The following is a 24785-nucleotide window of genomic DNA, read 5'->3' as shown; positions in this document are numbered from 1 at the left end:
CTTTTGGGGGTTTTACGTGCCAAAACCAGTTCTGATTATGAGACACGCCGTAGTGGAGGGCTCCGGATTAATTTTAATCACCTGGGGTTGTTTAACGTGCAGTAAAACGCAAGCACATGGGCGTTTTTGCATTTTGCCTCCATCGAAATACGGCCGCCGCGGCCGGGATTCGATCCCGCGATCTCGTGTTCAGCAGCGCAACGACTGAGCCACCGCGGCGGGTGAGAAGTGAACATCATCATCATCATCATCCTATATTTTATGTCCACTGCAGGACGAAGGCCTCTCCCTGCGATCTCCAATTATCCCTGTATTCCAAGCGTATTCCAACTTGCAGGCACAAGTAGGAATACGCTAGCGCAAGGCAGGGGTAATTGGAGGTGAACATAGAGCAACGTATTCATTCTCCAGGCATAAATTATCCTTACAATTAGAAATAATTGTTACTTGGCTAAATCCTTCTCTTTAAACATGTAACAAACTTATTTCTGTGTATATATTTAAATATATTGTGTGTGTGTGTGTGTGTAGTGTTCACAGTCGAAATTAAAAAAAAAAAAGAATTTTTGAAGTGAGAAAAAATGCTTATGAGGTAGCCGCCGCTGGCGCTTCTAATGCGCTTGTCGTCCTATGGTCAGGATTTGCAGAAATAAAGCGAAAGTGTGAATGTAAAGCCGTGCACGTCCGCGCTGATGCAGTAAGCTTTCAGCCACAATAAAATTTTTAGTGAAACGTTGAGGCAACTCTTAAGAAACCGCAAATGATGTGGGCAACAGAACTCTGGTGATGACACTTTGGCGAGAAATGGGGGGGGGGGAGGAGGGGGCAGGCTTCGGATTTCCGGGGGGGGGCTCGAGCCCCAGAGCCCCCCCGTAGTCGGCGCCTATGTATCGTAGTATACATTGCAGCTATTCGTCTTGAAATAACATGGTAAAACATAAAGCACAGAAAATTAGCACATTTCTAGCAGTAACGAAAAAGTTAACACAATCTCATCCAACTTTTATTTGATCACTTTCGAGCTCATGTCCCAATTCTACATTTAAAATGATGAAGTAATGAAGTAATATCAATACAGCAGAAATCCTGTGGTTAGCACCAGTTTCAAGGAATATGTCCTCATAAATCGGTGGCAAAATGCACTGGTGTTCTCCTTAACACTATCAACAATGTTAGAAATGGTGGTGCTGATTGGTGTCCCTGGCATAGGACACCAATCGCTGTAAACACTGTCTTGCAAGGTTGTAAGTGGGCATATTCGGTATAACTTTAAGAACTTCTGCACGTGCAAGTCCACGGACAGTGATTACGTGCGAGCTTCAACAGAATGATGCAAAAGTATGGGGATTGTACAAAAAAAAAATATAGCGGCCTTCAAGATAACACAAAACGATACATTCACGTGCTTTGGTCAATGCAAACGGGTCATCACAAATTATCACAGTTTCTAAACCTCACATTGCTACCACAGTCAACGGTGAAAGAGACACAATGCCCAGCTTAGTATTCGTCGTCGGAAGAATTGACCCCTCGTGTTGCCGGCACAGCCTTTTTCGTCTGATCTTTTCGCATCGAGTTTTCGCACGTATGATGGCCCAACAGAGAAGTGTAAGTGTGGTCTCCAACAGCTGCAGCAGCAGCAGGCAGGGCAGGTAAGGAGGGGGCAACGCTCGCAGCTATGTCTGGCGCTGCCACAGCAATTCGAGGCGGCAGCACCCTCGACCGTTTACGTCGCATCGCCACTCTCCGGCGCAGGCGCTGCGCTGCCCTGTCGACCCCACCAGTCATCGGAGTCCGTGTCACTTGCCGTAGAAGTGTCCGAATTGCTGAACTGGAGCAAGCGTTTCTTCCCAGCCATGGGCTTGCACCTCCGGGCGGGCTGCTGCAAGGGCGTGGTCGACACCGCTGCAGCAACCGCAGCCAGTGCGGTGGCGCGGCTCTCTGCGTCTCCTTCGTCCGAGGAAGACAGCACAATGACAATCGGTGTCCTCGACCGCATTGGCACTGCAGGCATGACCGAGCTCACTATCATGCAATCCGAGTTGTCCGATTCTGGATCCACCAAATTGGCTGTCACATTTTGGTGCAGGCCACTGGTACTTTGCTGACTCGGGTCCGAGTGCACCCCGAACGTTACCGGCGCCACAGGAGAGGTATCCTCCAGCGATGACTCCGGCGTCCGGAGGAACGCGGTGGCGGGCGTTCCGTGTGCCAGGACATGGGCACGGAGGTTGTACACGGCGACTCGGTCGTAGGGGACCATGTCGAGCGGCGATGCAACGAACGCGGCCAGCTCGTGCACGAAGTGCTCCGTCCGGGTGCCTAAGAAGGATCGCACGTGCTCGGCGAACTCCAAGCTGCAGACCTCGTAGTGTGTAATGAGCTCCAGCACGAGCTCAGTGGTGGAGGTGATCTGCGCCTCGTCGTCACCCAGGAGGGCCACGAGTTCCCTGTTGAGCCACGGGATGAGGCGGTGGGTGCATGCGGGATTGTCACGGATGTAGGCAGGCGTGAAGTGATGCGACGAGCGCCGGTTGTTGGACGGGTACACCCACAGGTCCAGATCGTACAGGAGCTGGCGTTCGGTGCTGTGGAGAATGTGGAGTGCATTGAGCTCTCTTGTTGTGCCAAACAAATAGCATTTTTCGAAGTGAATGTTAACGAAGAATTTGCAGTAAAACCATGTTCATCCAGATTTCACGGGACCGGAAAAAAATTTGTCAAAACCTATACTTATTTATTCCACATACCATCAATCCTCAAGGGATTATAACAAAAACGACCAGTAGAACAGTAGGAGTTGCGAACAACATATCGAATATAAATACAGTATATAATTACAAGGGTGTTCTTGCAAAAGTTTTTGCTTGGTTAAAACAACAGAATATAGTACACCATCACAGATTCAAGACATGGGCACAATTTACGGTTACCAAGCAGAACTTGATGTAAAAATAAAACAAACAGATTCAAGAAAAAACTAGTAAACACATGTGATAAAAAATATGTGATGGACATGATAAACAATGCAATCATGCACATAATGCATTATGCAAAACCTCAGTGTCGGTGGAAATTCACTTTTGGATGAAAGGGTGTACATTTTAAAGACTAGAACATCAAGAATGGAAAAAAAAAATAGTAATATTAGGTAGCTAACAAATCATGCATTACACGAGTGTGTATGTTTACAAGGGGTATAACTAAAAATGGTGCTAACAGAGAAGCAAGCTAAAATATTAAAAAAAGAGGTGCTAGCATATGAAGATAAGTGACAAAGCACACACAGCAAGCAAATCAAAGCTATAAGGCAAGTAGATTTTCTTCCACTGAACTAGCAAATGTATCAAATGAGCAGCTGCTACTAATGGACTTGCTCAGATTATTCCACTCTCTTATTGCTAAAGGAAAGAACAAATTCTTAGAGCAGTCAGTACGAAGGAAATACTCTCACTGAGTGTTTGTGTGCGTTTATGTCGCATTGGCAGTGTTTCAGTTCAGGAGATGTACCTAGAGGTATCAATGTTAAACCGGTTGTGTAGGAGCTGGTACATAAGCTTAGAACGGGCTATGACTGCTTGGTTTTGTACTGTTAAGATTCCGGCTTAGTTAAATAGTTTGGCGGGTGAGTCTGTTAGTTTTTTTTATCGTATACATACTGCAGTGTCTTCCTTTGTACACCTTCTAGTTTGTTAATTAGTTGCTAAGTGTATGGGAACCAAACAACATCTGCGTAATCAAAGACTGGCCTGACAAAAGCTCTGTAAGCTAGAATTTTTGTATCGGGTGGTGCTAGTTGGAGGTGTCTTCCAAGAAAGAAAAGGCATTTCACTGCAGTGGCTGGAACGTTTTTAATATGGGAGTTCCATCTGAGTAGCACTGACAATTGGGCGAGTTGGTACGGATGCATGGTTTTAGAACGGCGCAACAAGGAAGACGACAGACGAAAGAACACACGTACACAAGCGCCGACTCACAACTAAGGTTTATTCCACATCACAGAGCAGATTTATACACACACGTGGCCACACACAACGCAAAAAGAACCAAAAAAACCAGAACACGTTAACCATTCAGGTACAGGATTTCTTTATCCTGTAGCGCAATAGAGGGACAGCTGATACAAGACTGTTTTTTATTTTGAATGTTCCATGCTTCGATTACTTCCCGAGTCGTCTTATCATGATGCCTTGAAATAATGCTTGTGAGGTTAAACTGAGGCGCGCAGCCGCACTTCTGACAGTGCTGAGAAATGTGCGAAAAACCATCACAGCGTAGGTTGGCCGCATGTTCCCTTAATCGCACGTTGACACATCGGCCCGTCTGGCCTATATAAGCAGAGCCGCAAGACAACCCTCCTGATATGACCTCTTGACGGCAAATTCTACGTGCCGTCAAGAGGTCATATCAGGAGGGTTACCAAGATCGCCGTCTCCGAGTGGTGGCATCAAAGCCGCTTGTTCAAGGATTTCCTTCGTGTGGCGTGTGGTGATACAGGGACTGGGCCAGGGTACCGACGGTATCGAGAGTGGTGCCTTATCGCCGACAGAATAGCCGACCAATTATGGAATGCTATCCGTCCGGGTCTACCCTCTAGGAGAAGACATCCTGGTCCAGAAAAAGATGTCCTGGTGCTTGGGGGTGAGGCTGTTCCCGATTCCATTTTAGAAGTTCTGAAAAAAGGCCCTAAGTTTGCTACGGAGCCTTCGCTGTCCCCGGCTGAAAAGGTCACAATTTCCAGGTCGATTGCTCGACTTGTGCCAGAAGATGTTAGACCTCGGTTTATCGATGAAAGTGTTGATCTTATTGCCAATTCAGGAAAAAGTCGCCGTAGAAAAGTGAACACTAGGCCCGTTGTTGATTTCCTGGTCAAACATGATCTTAGAGTGCTTGTATCGGACAAGGAAGGCTTTTTTGTTGTGTTACCTGAAAGCATGTTTTTTGAAAAAACGTTTGCGGCTATAGACAAGAACTTTAAGGAGGTATCTGTCAAATTGGAGGGGGTTAAGAAGAAGGCTGTTGAATTGTTGGAAGCTAATGGTATTGAAAAAGTAGCCTCTAGTGTGAGAAATGCAAAAGGTTTTCACTTGAAGGTTTTTTTCACAGTAAAGACACATAAAGAAAGTTTGCCGCTCAGAACCATAGTTTCTGAAAAAGGTTCATGGCAGTTGTGCTTGTCTCAGTTTCTTCAGAAATGCTTAAACTACCTAAACGTTCAGGATCCGTTCATGGTATCTAATTCAGAGGAAGTTGTGCATTACTTGGAAAACTGCAAACCAGGAAAATACCGCTTGTTTAGTATTGATGCAGAAGATTTGTATTATTCTATACCGCAGAGGGAATTGATAGGATGTGTGCAAAGATGTTTTGATTTGTACAATGATGAGTGTGAATTTGTCAATAAGTGCTGTGTTTCTGTCAGTTCCTTCCTAGATTTATTAATGTGCTATTTAGGATCCACGGTTATAGGTTTTGAGGGTAAGCTGTACTTGCAAAGAGAGGGTATTTGTATCGGGTCGAGGATTGCCCCGGTTCTGAGCAATATATTTTTGGGTTGCATTGATGAAGATATCGAACAGGAGCTTGGTGGGTGTGGTGTAAAAATATTCAGGTATGTAGATGACTATCTTGTAATCATAGATGAAAGTAGAAACTCTGGAACTTTGGATGATATACTTGACGTTTTCAGGAGGGTAGGCAAGGGTCTAAAATTCACGTATGAGGTTCCTCAGCAGAACGAGCTGCGGTTTCTTGATTTGATTCTGCCTCTCCCGATCACATTTGTTGGGAGTTTTGGCCACGCTCAAAAAAAGAAATTTTGAACTATTCTTCTGGCCATTCAAAAATTGTAAACGATGGCATTGCTAGCTCTGTTCTTCGGTCAGCTATCAATAAGACGTGCCTTCATAGAATAAAGGAGAGTGTGTCAAGACAGGTGGGTAGGTTAAAAAATGCAGGGTTCCCGGATCACGTCTTGACACGAACTTGTAAGAAGTTAATTCAAGCAGTAAAACATGGTCAGGGCAGCTACACAAAAAAAGAACTAATCGGAAAGGAAAAGAAACGCGTTGCAGTTGTACCGTATGTTCATGCCTTGTCCCATGGCTTGAAAAACGTAGCAGGTAGATATGGGGTAGAAGTGGTTTTTTCTGTACCAAACAAATTAGGGGATATTTGCGAACGTGTAGGGAGACAGGCAGAGGCCAAAAAGGAAAAGAAAGAAGGTTGTGGTGTCAAGCACAAGAATCCGGCAATCAGTTGTGCCACGAATGTGGTTTACAGTCTGCCGTTGTCTTGCGGCTCTGCTTATATAGGCCAGACGGGCCGATGTGTCAACGTGCGATTAAGGGAACATGCGGCCAACCTACGTTGTGATGGTTTTTCGCACATTTCTCAGCACTGTCAGAAGTGCGGCTGCGCGCCTCAGTTTAACCTCACAAGCATTATTTCAAGGCATCATGATAAGACGACTCGGGAAGTAATCGAAGCATGGAACATTCAAAATAAAAAACAGTCTTGTATCAGCTGTCCCTCTATTGCGCTACAGGATAAAGAAATCCTGTACCTGAATGGTTAACGTGTTCTGGTTTTTTGGTTCTTTTTGCGTTGTGTGTGGCCACGTGTGTGTATAAATCTGCTCTGTGATGTGGAATAAACCTTAGTTGTGAGTCGGCGCTTGTGTACGTGTGTTCTTTCGTCTGTCGTCTTCCTTGTTGCGCCGTTCTAAAACCATAGTTCCATCTGAAGTTGTGTGTTAATGTTAATCCAAGGTACGTGTGTTCTTGAACTCGTACCAGCGGTACGTCTTGGACGGTATGCATAAAGTTCGCACTTTTTTTTTTCTTCTAGTGATAGATAGAACAGCAGATTTCTTAGTATTGATAGTCATCTGACAGTCGGCACGCCAGTTAGACACTGCTTTTACGTCGTCGTTTATTGCTATGTGGTCATCATGGGAGTTAATATTTCGATAAAGAATGCAGTCATGTTTCCTGCGATTTTTTCTGGTAGGTCACTAATAAAAATTAGAAATAAAATGGGAGCCAGAGCGCTTCATTGGGGTACCCCCAATGTTACGTTCTGTGCACATATTGAGTACTGTTAGCAAGGTAGTCGCAAATCCAGTCAACTATGGGGCGTGTACCTAGTCTAACCTCAAGTTTCCTTATAAGCTTTTTGCGTGATACCTGATGGAACACTATCGAGAAATCAAGTAGGATGAGGCGGCCGATGTGAGCACCGAACCAGAATGAAACTAGTGTTTGCCGCAACAGTCCAACTTACGCATGCACACAAGTGTTGGGCACTTTAGAGAAAGAAGGTTTCGTCACAGTTCCGTAGCACACAGCCGACACGCACACCAAGCCGAAACAAAACTACTGTTTGCCGCAACAGCTGCAGACAAAACAATCATGGCCGCTATCTACGCAATCATGGATGACAACTACGCAGTTATGAAGGCAAGCGACCAACGAGGCGTTATGTATGGCGTAAACGCGAGAATGCTACAAAGGCACATATAGGTATGAAGTATTCCGGCATTCCTCTCATTAACGCATCATTTCCACTCCGCTGCTTTGTTTCAGTTGGACTTTAGCACCGCCTTTGCTCTTCTGCATTGCACATTTGTGCCGCTCTGCACTCACCGAGCTTTGAGAGTTGTCAGAAATAACCGATGTGTCTCCAAATTAGCTAGAGTTCAATTGCATTACATAATGCACAAGCCTGCCAATTAGACCAGAGGACGAGTCCAAATGATCAGATTTTCTAAAATTAACCATGGTAGAATTATCAAGGTTTTACTGCGTGTACTTAGCATAGTGTGCTAAACTACCATGCTGTAAGTATGTCCCTTACAGAGCTCACATATTTCTCTGGTGGCGGAGAGCAAAGTTCACCGACAATTACTTCCACATCACTAACTGTGAGCAACGTGGCTTGTGTGAGTGGTCTCTCAACATTTTGTATCCCATGTAGCTAAATTTAGTGAAAAGTTCTCCTCATCCCAACTTGCAGCAGTAGACACCCTTACAAAGGCTATCACCACCCTAAGACGACTTGCTTGAAGGGTCATAAGAACAATATTGCCACACTGACCTAGTCCATATGCCGCTACTCCTTGTGGCACCTGTAGAGAACTGCCGCGTCAGCAGCATCGGCGAGTCGGCAAGGTGGTGGGCCAGCAGCACAGTGCCGCTTAGTGGCGAGCTTCGTGATGTAGATGCCATCGTCACTGCCCCTGCTGTGGCAGCTCTCACCGTCAAAGATGCCTGCGGAGCATTGTTGTGCACAAAGTATTGGTCGTAGTCTTCTAAAGAGCGCACGTTGTGGAAAATGCTCTTGAAGCACTGCTTGCACATCGGGCACTCAGCCTTCACCTGCAACGAAAACACCATGAGGAAATGAATGACGTTGCCAAGTGGACTTCGCAGATTCACAAATATGAAAGCCACTCAATCAAAAGGACAGCAACAGCCGCGGCGACACCTCACAGTAAGAGGTCTATTCAACATATCGTGACACATAAGAGCGGCCAGAACTTGCAACCAATAAGGAACTTGCATCTTCGAAGCCTTATCAAAAATTATTGAGATTGGTTTCACCCACTCCACTGAGCTTGCTTTAACACCCAAGTCGGCAATGTAAGAACAAGAAAAGGCATAACATAAGCAGAGAGGTGTGTAGTTGGGTCCAGTTGTGTGTGTGTGTGTGTGTGTGCTGTCTAAGGTATAATCATCATCAGCCTATATTTATGTCCACTGCAGGACAAAGGCCTCTCCCTGTGATCTCCAATTACCCCTGTCTTGCGCTAGCTGATTCCAACTTGCTGCCTGCAAATTTCTTAACTTCATCACCCCACCTAGTTTTCTGTCGTCCACCTAGTTTTCCGCCGTCCTCGACTGCGCTTCCGTCTAAGGTTGAATACCAACCAACTAATAGTTCAAGAAAGCCATTCTGCCAAGTTCGCATGCGCTACTGTGCAAATTGCTCCAGCTTTTATTGGTTACCTTTATGACAACCTGGTCGAGACTATTATAGACTGGCAGCTGCTGTTGGCTCTTTCACAGTGCAACTTTACCAGGTTTGTTTGGGGTAGAAATAGGAAATGAAAGGCGGAGAGGTTGGCCAGAGTAACTGTATGGCTGGCTACTCTGCACAAGAGAAGGGGAGGGGGGGGGGGGAAGGGTTCGATAAAGTGAGATCAATTGATTGATTCTGAGCAGCGAGGGCATTTAGTGCACTTGCCGGCCATTTGCCGGACCGTCCAAGGGCTTCGGAGCGCGCCACCAGGATGGACGAACTCGATAGTTTGAACCAGCACTTCCTCAATTTTTTCAATACCAGCCAGATGCAGCCAACCCAACCGTTCACCACCCTCTCCGATCGCCCTTTCCTACTCTCTCCCGTTGACTAGCGTTCGGGCCTCACGACGGAAGTCGGAGGAAGCAATCCTGACAGACGCGTGAAGCGTCCACCGCATCTCCTCCGGAACGGCAGCGGCGTGTGCTCAGACGCACGCGTGGCGCAAGCAGTCGTACCCTCTGGCTAGCGTCACATCGCGGCAGCTTAATGAACTAAGGTACACCAATAGCTCCGATTACGGAGCGAGCGATTGCACTGGCATTGAAAAAATAGAGGAGGCGCTGGTTCGAAGGCACCACCGTTCACGTGACCGTACATGTGAACGATTAGGCATTGGTGTCCAGCATGAAAGTGAACATATTCGCTCGGTAAGTCGGAATTCCTTGATTTGTCGCACACCCATCGGAATGTTCCGTCGGGAGTAATTCGGCTAGCAGGCATTAGTGTACGAAAGGCGTAATAAGTGTCCTTTTAATTGTTTGCACCACTGTGTTGTTCCTTTGTCCCAAGAGCACGTGTGAGACCCCGCAATTCATGGGGTTCAATGGCCCAAAGCAAGACTGGCGCCCTGAAAGACACTGCAGTTGACCCCTTCTGGCACTATGCACACAACTGTGCAAGCGAAGATGGTGAACCAAAATCAAAAGCAGTGATTATTATGGTTGTATTCAAACTGCGTCGCAAACATCTTGAAACACTTCTGATTGGAACTGAGCTGCAAGTTTCAATAATAAGCTTAAAGTGTTTTAGCTAAATGAGTTGGCAGGTAGACGGCTGGATATTTGCCCTCTGTGCCAGTTTTTCTTCCATATAGTAAAACTTATTGTTTCCACGTACTGGAAACAACATTAAATTCAATTATTCAATTCAACATCAATCAAATTATATATTGTACAATTATAATTATTAGTTCGCTGAGAATACCAGGAAAGCTAACTGCACGCCTTGTATAATGCATGAAAACTTCAAGAAAACAAGTGTTCAGTAGTTATTTTCAAGCCATAATTATTCTGCACACTTCAAACTGTCAGCACATGACACAAATAGCACGGCCCTTATTTTCTCTAAGTAGGAAATTGCTGCTGTCCTTGGTCTTTCCAAGAAAGCAGTAAACATTTGTAAGTGTTTCACATACTGTCTTTGGGCCAGCTGAAAATGAAGTTTAGAAATTTTCATGTACCACCTAAATAACTCGAGGCTCCAAAATTTATCTACGTATCACCCCAAACATTTCCCACATTTTCTGAAAGTATGAACTTTGTGAGTGGTCCATTTTTTGTTTTCTTTTTTCCATGAAATTGTGAGAACAGGCATATAGAACGTTTTCGAAAGCTAGCTGCGCTAGCAGCTTCGCCGTAAAAACGAGACACCATCTAAATTTCAGGTCATTGAAATAACGGAACCAGCACAAATGCATTTGTTGAGCTCGGTTGGAGGTTGGTACAGAACGTTTCGAAGGGTAACACCTGTCACACAAGCCTCTGTCGTTGCCAAATCATAAGTTATTGCCTCAATGGTCCTCATACCTCAATGCACGAGGTGGACACAGGAACCAGCTGGTGGAAAGAGAAAAGCATGACGGCACTTTATTTTACACCCAATACAATTTAACGAAATTAAATGTTTTCAACGCATTGGGCATTGTGGGCTTTAGAGAATGAATCACAGTAACCCTGCACACGCGCACCTCTGGTCACAGTGTATTAAATTTCTAGTGTATTATTAAAGAAATCAGACATAATACATCGGTCCACATTGGGTGAATACAGAAATAAACTATCTTTTGCTACTCACAAAAATTCAAGAGTGAGACTGAAAAATGTTTTCTAACCATTTTCATTCTGCCAAATTCTTAACCATATATCTGCACATTCTTTTGGCCAATTCCTGAGAATGGGTACGACATAGTGGGCATAGAAGCCTTATCCGTCGTTCTTTGTGCATACACCACTTGTCAACGTTCTTTCCTCTACAAGCATCATACATGGCATTCATCCTCTTACCACAGACAGCCAGCCAACAGCTACAGGCGAAGAAGCCATGCGTGTGTCAACCGGTATAGCTGCTACCTCGCTAACTCAAACGAGCTTCGCGTCATTTAGACTGCAGCATTGCGTTGCATCTGCGATCTTAGCTTACCCATTCTATCATATATTATTTCGTAGGAGCTAACATCAATCTATTTGTGCTCGAATATCAAATACATTATGTTAAATCCTGCACAGTCACATTGCCATGTGGCGTTCTGCCATTGCTGTAGACTGCTTCTCAAAAACTTTATTCTGTGTATTGGTTGCAACAACAGTATTCAAGAAAATGGTCTGCAATCTGAGCAACTGATCAATCACAGACAGTGAAGCTGTAGAAGCGAGTTCTCGTATGCTTGATTAAGAGTACTAGGGGTCTGTTGGTTGGCTGTTCTTACAGTGAGAATTCATTAGTGTCATCACAGATGCCGCATGCGAGTTCTAACAGATGCCCAGGTCATACAACCGCTTCGTGGCTCCCACACAGGCTGAACATGCTGAATTACTGGACCAAGCTGTAGCTTTCGCTGCCGCAGCCATACCAAACTCCTAGCGGACCTCTTAACGTAGCACAAAATGTGACCTGAGAAAAAAAATTGACTACTGGTAAAAAAATTGCACAAGGAAGTTGTCTATTTGAGTGAAGTATACACACTTTTTTAACTTCAATTTTATAGTCATTTGATAATTGCATTTCAAAGTGAATATTCAGGACTCCATTGCACGTTGTTAAATTAAAAATGATGGGGTATTACGTGCCAAAACCACGATCTGATTACAAGGCACGCCATAATGGAGGACGCCGGAATAATATGGACCACCTAGGAATCTTTAACGCGCACCTAAATCTAAGTACACAGGTGTTTTCACATTTCGCCCCCACCCAAATGTGGCCGCTGTGGCCAGGGATTCGATCCTGCGACCTCTGCAATGAAGGCTTAGCAGCCTCTATTGCAGGTTGCATTTCTAGCTGTTCTTTGATTTGACCTTCGATACTGAACACACTGCCACAGGCCACAGCTGGCTTTCACTGTCGCTGCATAGAAACAGTCGTGCAAGTCCCCTTTAACAGTGTTGCTGTAAAAATCGAAAACTGCTAATGTGTAATGCATCGCAAGATGCTCTCAAGCTTTTTAGGTGCGAAGCACCTTATGCGCCCGGGCTGTCGGCGTCTCCTGTCATCATCGTCGTCACGGTAAGCAAGCAGCTCATGCTCTCGCTCCCGCGTTCGTCGTCTTCCACAGCTGGCTGCGTTGGCGCTCATCATTCCAGCGTAGAATTTCACTTTTCTTCTGTCGTCGTAATGGGGAGACCTCATTTACGGGGTTACAAGCCATTGCTTAAGGGGGGACGCGGCTTTCGCATCGCGAAAAATGGCTAAAAAATCGATTTTTTGAAAATCACATTTTCAGTTTCTGTAACTCTTATTCTATCTGATTCCGAAATATCATCACTGAAAACCAAGTAGAAGTGCTCTAAAAAAATTGTTGTATCAGCCAAGGTGCCGAAAAATTGCGCGGAAATCGCGAAAAAACGGCGTTTTTCAAGCCACGATATCTTCGGAACGGCGCAGCCGAGCGCCGCCATCTTGGTCTCGTTGGAAAGCGCATTCCTCCGTCTTCAAATCTGCCGCTTCAGCTATCTCCTCCATACAGAAACAAGCACACAAAAAGCAAATGATTGAAGGTCGTGCCGGAGCCACCGATTGGCCGCGCCCGCCACGTGACTCCAGCGCGGTTCGCCATTGGTCCGGTGTTCGCTCCGTGATGGCGTCGTCTGCTCCGCTTGTTGCGGTGTCCTCGCGAGCTCCGGACAGTTTCCGTAATTTTGACGAGTGTTAAAGCGGGCGCTACGTGGACATAGCAGTAGTGTGGCCGATCCCGCTTTTTGTGGACGTCTCAGACCCGCGGCTAAGCATTCCGAGCATCGGTGACGCGGACTTCGCGACCGAGCTTCGGGCACGGAATGCTCGGACACGCGGCTAAGCCTCTCGCGCGTAGGCGTCTCCGACTCGGCAATCAAGCACATCGCGCGCGGACTTCTCGGATCCTTGCCAGAGCATTTCGTGCGTTGGCGCCTCCGACTGCGCGACTAAGCAAATCGAGCGTCGACTCCTCGAGCCCGCGGCTACGCATTTCGCGCGTCGGCACATCGCTCAACAAGTGTCGACTCCTCGGACCCGCGGCTACGCACTTCGCGCGTCGGCACCGCGAGCGTCGACTCCTCGAGGCTGCGGCTAGGCATTTCGCGCGTCTAATCGAGGATCGACTCCTCGAGCCCGCGGCTAGGCATTTCGCGCGTCTTCACATCGCTCATCGAGTGTCGACTCGGACCCGCGCCCCAGGTGAAAATTTCCAACTGGGAATGCAACTGGTTCCAGTTAAACTGGTTTATGGAACAATTCCCAGTTGGTCCCCGTTGCAACTGGTCCCAGTTGGTCCCCATTGCAATTGGTCCCAGTTGGTCCCCATTGCAATTGGTCCCAGTTGGTCCCCATTGCAATTGGTCCCAGTTGGTCCCCATTGTAATTGGTCCCAGTTGGAGCCCATTACAACTGATCCCAGTTGGTCCCAATTGCAACTGGCCCGTGCAGAAGCCTATCAAAAGTGTATTCTGCTGATGGATTTCATACAACTAAGGCAGTTCAGCTATTATTGCTTAAGTCCCTAGCAAAATTTCTAATACAAACCCTAATAGCCTATTCGGTTATCGACACTAATACAGTCTAGTAGGTCTCTTAGTGTATTAGTGTAATAGGTCTATTGGAGTGAAAGAAAATGTTGTAATGTTCCAGATACATAACGAAAAACAGGTAAAATTGCTAAAAGCATTTATTAGCACAGCATGTATTTTTACAGATTCCTCCTTCGAGATCTTCGTCAGGTCAGCAATCTTGATTGAGAGCTTTTCGTTGACTTCGACCAAAGGGCGTCCTTTTGAGGAAGTGGTTAAAAAAACCTGGGCACAAAAATACACACATATAGAAGCAGTTAGAAACAGGGGTGCTAGTTCTACCACTTAACGTTTAAGCTGGCAATATTTGCTTCCACATTAGAGTAATGTGGCTCCGCAATTACCAAACTAATTTTAGGACAGTGTGATATATGCTAGCTCAAAATGTTTATCATAATAAAAAATGACGCCACGTGACACGATAGGACCACTATAAAGAACACAAAATCAACATAAGATGTGTGTTCCATCGAAACAGTAGGCAGATATAAAGAACTCTAGACACAAATCTTGCACAGCGTTGTCGGAAACAGGCATGTCGATCATTGCTGCAACGCACACAGCAATCGGCCCGACGGCACAGTTCAGAAGTACTTACGTCCACCGTCAGGATAAAAAAAAAAAAAGAAAACACCTCATTCTGTACTATAGAAGCATAAACAAGAAGTATAATTACCTCGAAATGGTAAATCGGCGCCGGGGAGAACACTGCACATCGATGCACGCTGATAGATCCACAAAGCCGCGAAGGACAGGGGTAAAACAGTTGCCTTGGGTTGTTTGGAAGTCACAACAGCAGCCATAGATAAAACTATCCAAATATACTACTGCACGAATGAGATTGCGCAGGCGCTAACACCACAGGTTCCTTAAAAACACATCGTTCATTCACTAACACGCACGCACGCCTCGCGTGACGCCTCGCCTTGACATGGCGGCCGCCATTGCACACGTGCTGTGCGCAACTACCGCTGACTATGGTCGCAGTTTTATATCCTTCCCACCCGCCGCGTTCCCTTCTCTGCGATACTGCTCTTTGATGTCAATAAATATTACGGCCTTTTATATGCGATATCAAGTTAGCAATTTAGATTAAAAGTTTAACATTTACTTTATGCGCACTTCAACAGAAAATACGACACTGACGAAACTTCAGTGCCAAACAAATATGGTTGTTCGTAAGCTGACCGGGCACCGCGATCTGACGGCTGGTTGTTCGCGTTTTTCTTTTTTTTTCGCGGGGGAGTATTCGCTGTGCTGTAAACACTAGCTGTTTCCTCGACTCATCGCGACGAGGCTCAGTGAAGCAAAATTGGCAAGACCATGTAGGCGTACGTCGCTGAGAGGTGGTGTGCTGAAACTAATGCAAACGTGCGAACGCAATCTGCTGCACAATTGTACAGCAGAATTTTAAATTATTCAGTGATTAATTAGAAACACCCCTCCATGCAAGCAAGCGGTCCGCTATTCTAATTTTTTGTCAATTAACTTTCACCAGCAAACAAGAGCTGTGGAATCTAGCAGTACATGTTGTATCAGACCAGTAACAATCTGCATAAGGCCAATAGGACCTGTTAGTCTAATAGAGAAACTAGTAGACACGCGCGTGTCTACTACACTGCTTGTAAAAGACTAATAAGTCTAATACACACGGCCTCTTGGTCTTATAGGTAAATCAGTACGACTAATAGAAATTTCTATTGGTCTAATACAAAACTTATACAACTAATACAAAACTGACGTATTAGACTAATTATTACAGACTTCTATTAGAATGTTGGCTAGGATTGCTAAAACTGCCAAACTTAATTGCTCAGTATAAGTAGGACTAGCTGCTGCATGTTACTGGATGTTACTTGCTTTCATTTAAACTTCTGGTCACCGTTTCATTTGGATTCAAACTGGAAACAGTTGCTACCAGAACAACTGGCCAATGTTTAAGTTGGTTCCAGTTGCTACTGATACAACTGGTCAAAGTTCCAGTTGGAATCCAACTGGAACCAGTTGATTCCAGTACAAATGGTGAAAGTTCCAGTTGCCTCTCTACTGGAACCAGTTGATTCCAGTACAACTGGTCAAAGTTCCAGTTGGATCCCAACTGGGTCCAGTCACTCCCAGTATAACTGGAAATTGTTCCAGTTGGATCCCAACTGGAACCAGTTGCTACCCAGTTGCTTTCCAACTGGGACCAGTTGGTGTGTAACTGGGACCAGTTGGTTTCCAGCTGGAACCAGTTCATCCCAGCTGATCCCAGTTGGATCCCAGTTGGAAATTTTCACCTGGGGCGACTAGGCACTTCGCGCGTCGGCACCTCGAGCGTCGACTCCTCGAGCCCGTGGCTAGGCATTTCGCGTGTCGGCACATCGCTCATGGAGTGTCGACACCTCGAGGGTCTATTCCTCGGACCCGCGGCTAGGAATTTCGCGCGTCGGCACCTCGGACTGCGCGGTTGAGCTTACCGAGCGTTTGGACCCGCGACCAGGCATTTCGCGCATCGGCACCTCGGACTGCGCGACTAAGCTGGTCGAGCGTCTTTTCCGCGGACCCGCGACCAGGCATTTCGCACATCGGCACCTCGGATCGACCCGCGACTTAGCACATCGCGCGCCGACTCTGTTATCGTAATGTCACGATATCTAGTAATAATACCTATCATACCACCCCTTCATCATCATGAGCTCTGTTCCCTAGGCCACTAGGCCACTTGGGCTGGCACAGACACCTGGCTGTAGAAGTGAGGCATGATACAAAAGTACAGGCTGGAAAGCACCTAGCAGCTGCATTGCTGCCTATCTATCAGTGGCTCTCCTAACCTCCATAGCCATTTTCAATGGAAGATGATTCAGAAGGCTGCTGAGAGCCTTCATTCAGTAACATGGTCGATTCTACCAAAAGAAAACAATGCCTCACTGACTGCACTATAGGCTGCTATCAATGAGGCAGTCTGCAGATACAACGCTAGAACTACTGTATATTTATGCCCACATAGTTCTGCACCTCACTTGGTTCTGCACCCCACCCAGGCACCATGCTCTTTGTAGAGCAGCAGTAAAGAATGCCATACAAACATGAAAAAGGCAGAACGAAGGCTCAGCAGACCAGAGGCCACATGTCCAAGAAGCCCCACGTCACAAAACACATCAAAGATTACAACTTTGGTGCGTTTTAGAGAACTGAAGAGAAGGTGCAACTTTGAGAGCCGTTTTCTCAAAACTGTTTTTTCGCCTTTCTGCTCAGTTTCTGGAGCTGATTACTTCGTTACCGTTTAGCCTATTTTGATTCTGTTTTTTTTTTGTCACGTTCCTTGGACTACAGTGCAGGTCGAGACAGTCTCGCATTTTTATCTTGACATTTTATAAATTTATGGCGTGGCTATTCGTTCACCCCGAAAGTGTGCTTGGTGCGAAGGTAACTTGAAAAATGACTATCTAAAAAATTTGTGTTGCGAAAAAAAAAAAAGTAAGACTGTCACGACCTTCAGCACGCATTGAGCTATGCAGTCAATACTCAACGAGCCTTCCATCATGTTTTTTAAGCTCTCCAGGCCCTCCAGAAAGTTCAAGAGAGAAAAATTCTGCTTAATAAAATGTTCTCAAGGTATCACTCTGAAACTTTTATGGAAGTATCAGGGAGACATTCTAAACATTTGTGCCAATTTTCATCAAAATCCATGAAGAAATCAGGAAGTTGATTTTCAAAGCCACGTCCCCCCTTAAGGCAGTATGAGCCCATTAACGGTGCATCACTGCATGCTTCGCACCTCCCCAGGTTTCACGTTGGTGGAGCTGCATTTCGCTCTATGGGTCATTTGACACTTACGCATAAAATTTAATTCACCGCTCAAACCAAGCCTACGACTACACTCATGCTAACTGTTATAACTAATAAAAACTAAAACAGTAAGAAAGGCGTCCATAATGGACAGATTTCTTTACTGCCACAGTGGCTCCAGCGAGTGCTAGACTAACCTTTGACCATTCCAGAAGGCATGAAAAGCAAAAGGTATGGAAGCAACTGCCGGCGAACGACTTGTCCTCAAGAGGATCGAGGCAGATGGGGCAGCTCTGCTCCGGGGATGACGACCGCTCCGGCGACTTGGACGATGGCGGTCGGGGAGGGGCAGCGTTGTCCCTTTTCGCACCTTCCAGCTTGACCGCCGAGGCCAGAGTTTCACTGGCAGCCACACTGCCACTGCTGCTGCAAGCAGATGGCATCGCCACCTCACTGGTTGCCATGGAAACGTGCTTCACAGCTGCAGCAGGACAAGAGAATAGTTTTATGCAATCACACATAATAAGAAAGCGACTAAAAATGCAGAAAAACAATTTTGTGCAACAAAAATTCCTAGCCGCGGGCTCGAGGAGTCGACGCTCGATGTCCTCGCGCAGTCCCACGTGCCGATGCGCGATATGCCTAGCCGCGGGCCCAAGGATTCGACGCTCGATGTGTTTAGCCGCGCAGTCCCACGTGCCGATGCGCGATATGCCTAGCCGCGGGCCCAAGGATTCGACGCTCGATGTGCTTAGCCGCGCAGTCCCACGTGCCGATGCGCGATATGCCTAGCCGCGGGCCCAAGGATTCGACGCTCGATGTGCTTAGCCGCGCAGTCCCACGTGCCGATGCGCGATATGCCTAGCCGCGGGCCCAAGGATTCGACGCTCGATGTGCTTAGCCGCGCAGTCCCACGTGCCGATGCACGGTATGCCTAGCCGCGGGCCCAAGGATTCGACGCTCGATCGACGTGCTTAGCCGCGCAGTCCCACGTGCCGATGCGCGATATGCCTAGCCGCGGGCTGTTACGATTGCCATGTGACACCCCGTCAAAAAAGGATTATCGGAAGACCATGGGCCGTATTCTGAAACGTTCCACTTCGGCGAAATTTCTTTTTTCGCTTTCAGGCGCGCGCTGATTGGCTGGTTGAGCAAAATTTCATGACGTCGCGCTCAACCATCCAATCAGCTCATACAATTTTGCTAAAACAGCCAATCATCGCGCCTGAAAGCGAAAAAGAAATTTCGCCGAAGTGGAACGTTTCAGAATACGGCCCTATGCCTAATCGAAACGGAGGATGGATCCCTAATTTGCTATGGGTGTCTCGAGTGGTCCCTGGTCTGGCGGGCGCCCCGCAGTGATTACGGGCCCCTTTGTGTGCGTGCGCACCAGGAGGGAAGGCCGCCTTCCACGAACTGTGAACCTTAGGGTGAGACTCCTTTCCGCGTACCAAACGGGACCCACGAGTCGCCGCTATAGCGGCGACAAGCACGTGCAACGTCGCCTAGGAGAGAGCTGGGGAACAGCCGCCAATCCCCGACAGGACTCAGTACATGTCACGTGACGTTGGCGTGAGCAAAATTCCGCCTACGATTTTAGCAGGCCTATCTAAGCGGCCCCGCAATGTATTTTCTTATTATTCTCTTCTTTTTTTATCCTTCACCAACCATGAAATAAACAGTGCAGAAGTTTCGCACTGAAAATCGTCTCGCCCTGCCTGGTCGCCATGGTCTACCGGACGCCTGCAGCCTGCCGACAACGCGACGTTACCTAGTAGTAACGCCGGTCGATGTTGTAGTAACCGGCGTCCCAACAGGTTCCGAGGATTCCACGCTCGATGTGCTTATATATAGTCGCGCAGTCCCACATGCCGATGCGCGAGATGCCCAGCCGCGGGCCCGAGGATTCGACGCTCGATGTGCCAAGTCGCGCCGTCCCACGTGCCGATGCGCGACATGCCTAGCCGCGGGCCCGAGGATTCGACGCTCAATGTGCTTAATCGCGCAGTCCCAAGTGCCGATGCGCGAAATGCCTAGCCGCGGGCCCGAGGATTCGACGCTCGATGTGCTTAGCCGCGCAGTCCCAAGTGCCGATGCGCGAAATGCTTAGTCGCGGGCCCGACCCAGTCAAAAAAAAAAAAAAGGGGGGGGGGGGGGGAATTTACTCCAACTGGAAATGTACCAATTGGGAAATTTCCAATCGTAAATTACTACAGAACTGTACTCATTGAACCAACCGAAACGTGACCATGGAATTGCATGGTTTTTGGTGGAGTGACTAATTGTACCCAATGGGACGTGCTAATTGGTTTGAAACCAATTGGTTGGAATGACCAAATTGCACTAATGAGAAATACCATTACACATGTATATAGTCCACAAAGCAAACCTACGAGGTCTGTTAGAAACGTATCCGAGCTTTGGCCGAAGAAAAAATAGTGGCGTAACTGGAGCGTTGGAAACCTAATCACCCTCAAAGTTGTCTCCTTGGGACTCCACACACTTCTCCCAGCGGTGCTGCCATTGTTGGAAGCATTCCGAGAAGGCGTCTTTCGGAATGGAGTTTAGCTCAGCTGTCGTTGCAGCCTGTCCTCTCTTGTCTGAAATCGCGCTCCTTTCAATGGCCTCTTGATTTTGAGAAACAGCCAGAAGTCGCAGGGGCCATAGCCGCAGAGTAAGGAGCCTGTTGAACTACAGGAGTCTGTTTTTTCGCCAAAAAAAAAGTCTGAATCAAGTGCGAGGAATGTGCAGGAGCATTGTCGTGATGGATGCGCCAATTTCCTGTTGACCACAACTCCGGTCTCTTGCGCCGCACAGCATCACGTAGGCGACGAAGACATCCCTGTAGTATTCTTTGGTGATCGTTTGACCCTGTGGTGCGTACTCGTGGTGTACCACATCGCGGGAGTCAAAGAAAGCAGTCAGCATCACTTTGACGTTGCTGCGCACTTGGCGGGCCTTCTTTGGTCTTGGTGACGTGGAATGCTTCCACTGTGACGACTGGGATTTGGTTTCCGGGTCGTACCCGTACACCCACGACTCGTCACTATAGTGATTATAGGTGTTCATGAAGTCGAGGTCACTGTTTATGGAATCCAGCATGTCCTGTGAGACTTCAACACGAAGTTGCTTTTCCTCCACAGTGAGCAGCTTCGGCACGAATTTCGCCGCAACTCTCTTCATGGCCGAATCTTCGGTCATAATGGAATGTGCAGAAAAAGTGCTAATGCCCACCTCTTCCGCAATTTCTCGGATAGTCACACGACGGTCCCGCATCACCACAGCGTTCACTTCGGTAATGAACTAGCTGGTCATTTCGGCATGTTGCCGAAATGACCAGCTAGTTCCAGCCGACCGGAGCGTGGCTCGCTCTCCACTGATGTGCGGCCGTCTTTAAACCGCTTGTACCACTCCTTGATCTGTGTGCTGCTCATAGCATCGTCACGGAAAGCCGTCTGAATCTTCTGAATGGTTTCCACTTGGCTGTCGCCCAGTTTCTGGCAAAATTTCATGCAGTAATGCTGCTCCAGTCACTCCGTCATTTTCCTTGCAATAATAAAATAAAATAAAAAAAACGACGACAGCACTGCGCACTACCTCACTCAGACGCTGCGTCCAAGCGACTAACGCTATCGGCAGGCGGGAAAAAATTCGCGCATGCGCACGAAGGTTCAAGGTCGGCTGATGCAAGCGCGCTTGTTTGATATCAATCAAGTGTTCGCAAAAAAAAAAAAATAATAATAAGGTCGGATACTTTTCTAACAGACTTCGTAAATGGGATTCCATGTGCAGCTGTTAGAAACGGGTTTGCTATAGCCTTATAGATAGTACTGCATGCATATATAGATATAACTAATTCCAGTTTTCTTGAATGGGTTCATAAACTGAAAGTATGATTTTTCAGTTGGTTATGTTCTAGCTAGTTTATTCCTATTGGTAGTCCAATTAGACTCAGTTGGGAATGTAAGGTGATCCTATCTGGTTCAAACTGGCAAGTCGAATTGGACTCAATTGGTTGCATCCCTGACTCAATTGTAACCATGCAATTGGAGGTAAGGATTTCCCAATGGGCCCAGTTGATTCCAATTGGCAAGTCCAATCGGACTCAATTGGTTTCACTTTGACTCAATCGTAACCAGTTGGAACTAGGGATTTTCCAATCGGTCCCAACTGGGTCCAGTTCATTTCAATTGGTAACTCCAATTGGTTTCTCCTCTGACTAAATCGTAACCGGTTGGAAGTAAGGATTTTCTAATTGGTTCCTATTGGTCCCAGTTGATTCCTATTTGAAAAGCTCATTGGAGTCAATTGTTGTTGGTGGGTTTTTTTTTTTTTTTTTTTTTTTTTTTTTTTTTACTGGGGAGGATTCGACGCTCGATGTGCTTTCGCGTAGTCCCAAGTGCCGATGCGCGAAATGCCTAGCCGCGGGCCCTAGGAGTCGACGCTCGATGTGCTTAGTCGCGCAGTCCCAAGTGCCGATGCGCGAAATGCCTAGCCGCGGGCCCGAGGAATCGACGCTCGATGTGCTGAGTCGCGAATTCCGAAACATCGAGTGTTGAAAGGTTTAACTGCGCGTGTCCGATCGAGGATTTCGTGCGCGAAGCTTGGTCGCGAAGCCCGCGTCGCCGATGCTCGCAATGCTTATCCGCGCGGGTCTGTCCACAAACAGAGGGATCGGCCACGCCACTGCTATGTCCGCGTAGCGCCCAAGGCAAAGGTGGCGCTTTGGCGCAAGTTGCACTTCGGTGGGCGCAGCAAGGCGCAGACGAGTAGAATTGTAGCAAAATGGCGCAAACGGCGCAGTTGGACAGCCACTGGATTGGAGTGCATACGGCACGCATTGCCAAATCCTGACTGGAAGCTTACTACTGTCGTTGAAAAGAAAAATGTACAATCATTGCATTCTACCGATGCTAACATATGGGGCAGAAACTTGGAGGTTAACAAAGAAGCTCGAGAACAAGTTAAGGACCGCCCAAAGAGCAATGGAACGAAAAATGTTAGCCCTGACGTTAAATGGTCCACCGGTTATTCGTCCTACACATTGCATGGCCTGCCCAGCTCCATTTTTTCCCGCTTAATGTCAACTATAATATCGGCTATTCCCGTTTGCTCTCTGATCCACACCGCTCTCTTCCTGTCTCTGGAGCTGGGCAGGCCATGCAATGTGTAGGACGAATAACCGGTGGACCATTAGAGTTACAGAATGGATACCAAGAGAAGGGAAGCGCAATCGAGGACGGCAGAAAACTAGGTGGGGTGATCAAGTTAGGAAATTTGCAGGAGCAAGTTGGAATCGGCTAGCGCAAGACAGGGGTAATTAGAGATCACAGGGAGAGGCCTTCGTCCTGCAGTGGACGCTGATGATGCTGCTGCTGGGGGAGATATATAGAGACAAGAAAGTACAAGTTGTATGGAAAGGTCGAAAATGTAATGAAATGGTGGGAATTCACCAAGGATATAAGCAAGGATGTTCTCTGTCTCCATTGTTGTTCACGCTTTACGTTAAGGACGACTGGAAAACAGCGAATTAGGGTTTGATTTATCGTACATGTGTAATTAATGGGCAAATGGTGCAACAGAAGGTCCCTAGACTGATGTATGCAGACGACGTAGTGCCCCTAGCGGACAATGCAAGATGTTTACAGGCCCTTGCGAATATGTGCGGCAACGCAGCGACAAATCCAGGCCTCAAGTTTAGCACAGAGAAATCGGGAATTATGATCTGTAACGAAGAGACAAGAAATTACGTGGTGTCAATTCATCAGCGAGTCATACCCATAGAAGCAATATAAATACCTCGGGAACGAGGTATTTATATTACGAAGGAAAGAATTACTCCAGCAACCACCAAGATAATCTGAAAATAAAGGGAAAGCGGAATGCAGCAATAATGAAACAGAGCACTGTGGGACCACAGTAAGTATGAGGTGGTGCGTGGAATCTGGAAAGGAGTAATGGCCGTGCCAGCGCTAACGTTCGCAAATGCCATTCTATGATTAAAATCGGATATCTTATCGGGGTTGGAAGTTAACCAAAGATCTGTAGGCAGGTTGGCTTTGGAAGCCTACAGTAAAACCACAAATGAGGCACATGCAAGGTGACATATGGGTTGCGCCTCTTTTGAAGTCAGAGAAGCACAGAGCAAAATTAGTTTTAAAGAAAGGCTCAGGAACATGGATGAAAATAAATGGGTGGCTATAAAGTGCACAAATATCTGTACCTGAAAAACGTGGACACAGAATGGAGGAAGAGGTCAAGGAAGTTGGCAACCAAGTACAGGATAATCGAAACTGTATATAGACAACCAGGAGTTATCAGACAGAAAGTGAGAGAAATAGAGACAGTGAATTGGATGCAAAGAATGGAAACAAAAACGACCATGGAGATTTAGAAGAATGAGAAGAAATTAGAAGGGAAAATCTGTACGATAACACAAAGGCTCGAGCCGGTTGCCTAAGGACCAAAACATACCGGAGCAAATATTCGGAACTAGATGAGGCATGTGTATGCTGCAGTAAAGATACGGAGACCACTCAGCACATCCTAATGGAATGCGAAGGGGTTCACCCAGCGAGAACCATAGGTAATGTACAACTTCCAGAAGCGCTTGGGTTTAAAGTGGAAGGAAACGTCAACCGATCAGCCGTAGAGATAAGCAAGAGACGATTAGAATACTGGTGGAAAAAAAGCAGGGAAGAGATTGATACGACCTGATCTCTTATAAACATAGGTAGCGGTACAAGGTAGATTATGAATAAAAAAAGATTAATGAGAGGTAAACAAAAATGCTAAAGAACATGTATAGTATAGCTGATTAAATCAAGCAGGCTAGGTGACTATTTGTCACCGGCCCCTTTAAAACGGGCCGGTGACAAATAAATGATGATG

General features: G+C 46.8%; 1 protein-coding gene and 1 long non-coding RNA gene across 2 annotated transcripts; both read right to left on the bottom strand.

Moving 5' to 3' along the window:
• Positions 1-953: 953 nt before the first annotated feature.
• Positions 954-18354, bottom strand: LOC119438757 (E3 ubiquitin-protein ligase Topors). The gene is made up of 3 exons (XM_049668148.1): positions 18092-18354; positions 8098-8378; positions 954-2588 (listed from the first exon to the last, which is right to left on the bottom strand). The coding sequence occupies exons 1-3, from the start codon at positions 18335-18337 to the stop codon at positions 1727-1729; spliced, it is 1389 nt and encodes a 462-aa protein (XP_049524105.1). The 5' UTR covers positions 18338-18354; the 3' UTR covers positions 954-1726.
• On the bottom strand, positions 14204-16296 carry LOC125945843 (uncharacterized). The gene is made up of 2 exons (XR_007467157.1): positions 14800-16296; positions 14204-14348 (listed from the first exon to the last, which is right to left on the bottom strand). It is a non-coding gene; the product is annotated as an uncharacterized LOC125945843 (long non-coding RNA).
• Positions 18355-24785: the final 6431 nt, after the last annotated feature.

The sequence above is a fragment of the Dermacentor silvarum genome, chromosome 1 (genome assembly GCF_013339745.2).
Source record: "Dermacentor silvarum isolate Dsil-2018 chromosome 1, BIME_Dsil_1.4, whole genome shotgun sequence".
Lineage (NCBI taxonomy): Eukaryota > Metazoa > Arthropoda > Arachnida > Ixodida > Ixodidae > Dermacentor > Dermacentor silvarum.
Note: the sequence above shows the minus strand (reverse complement) of the source record. Positions and strands in the feature narration are given on the sequence as shown.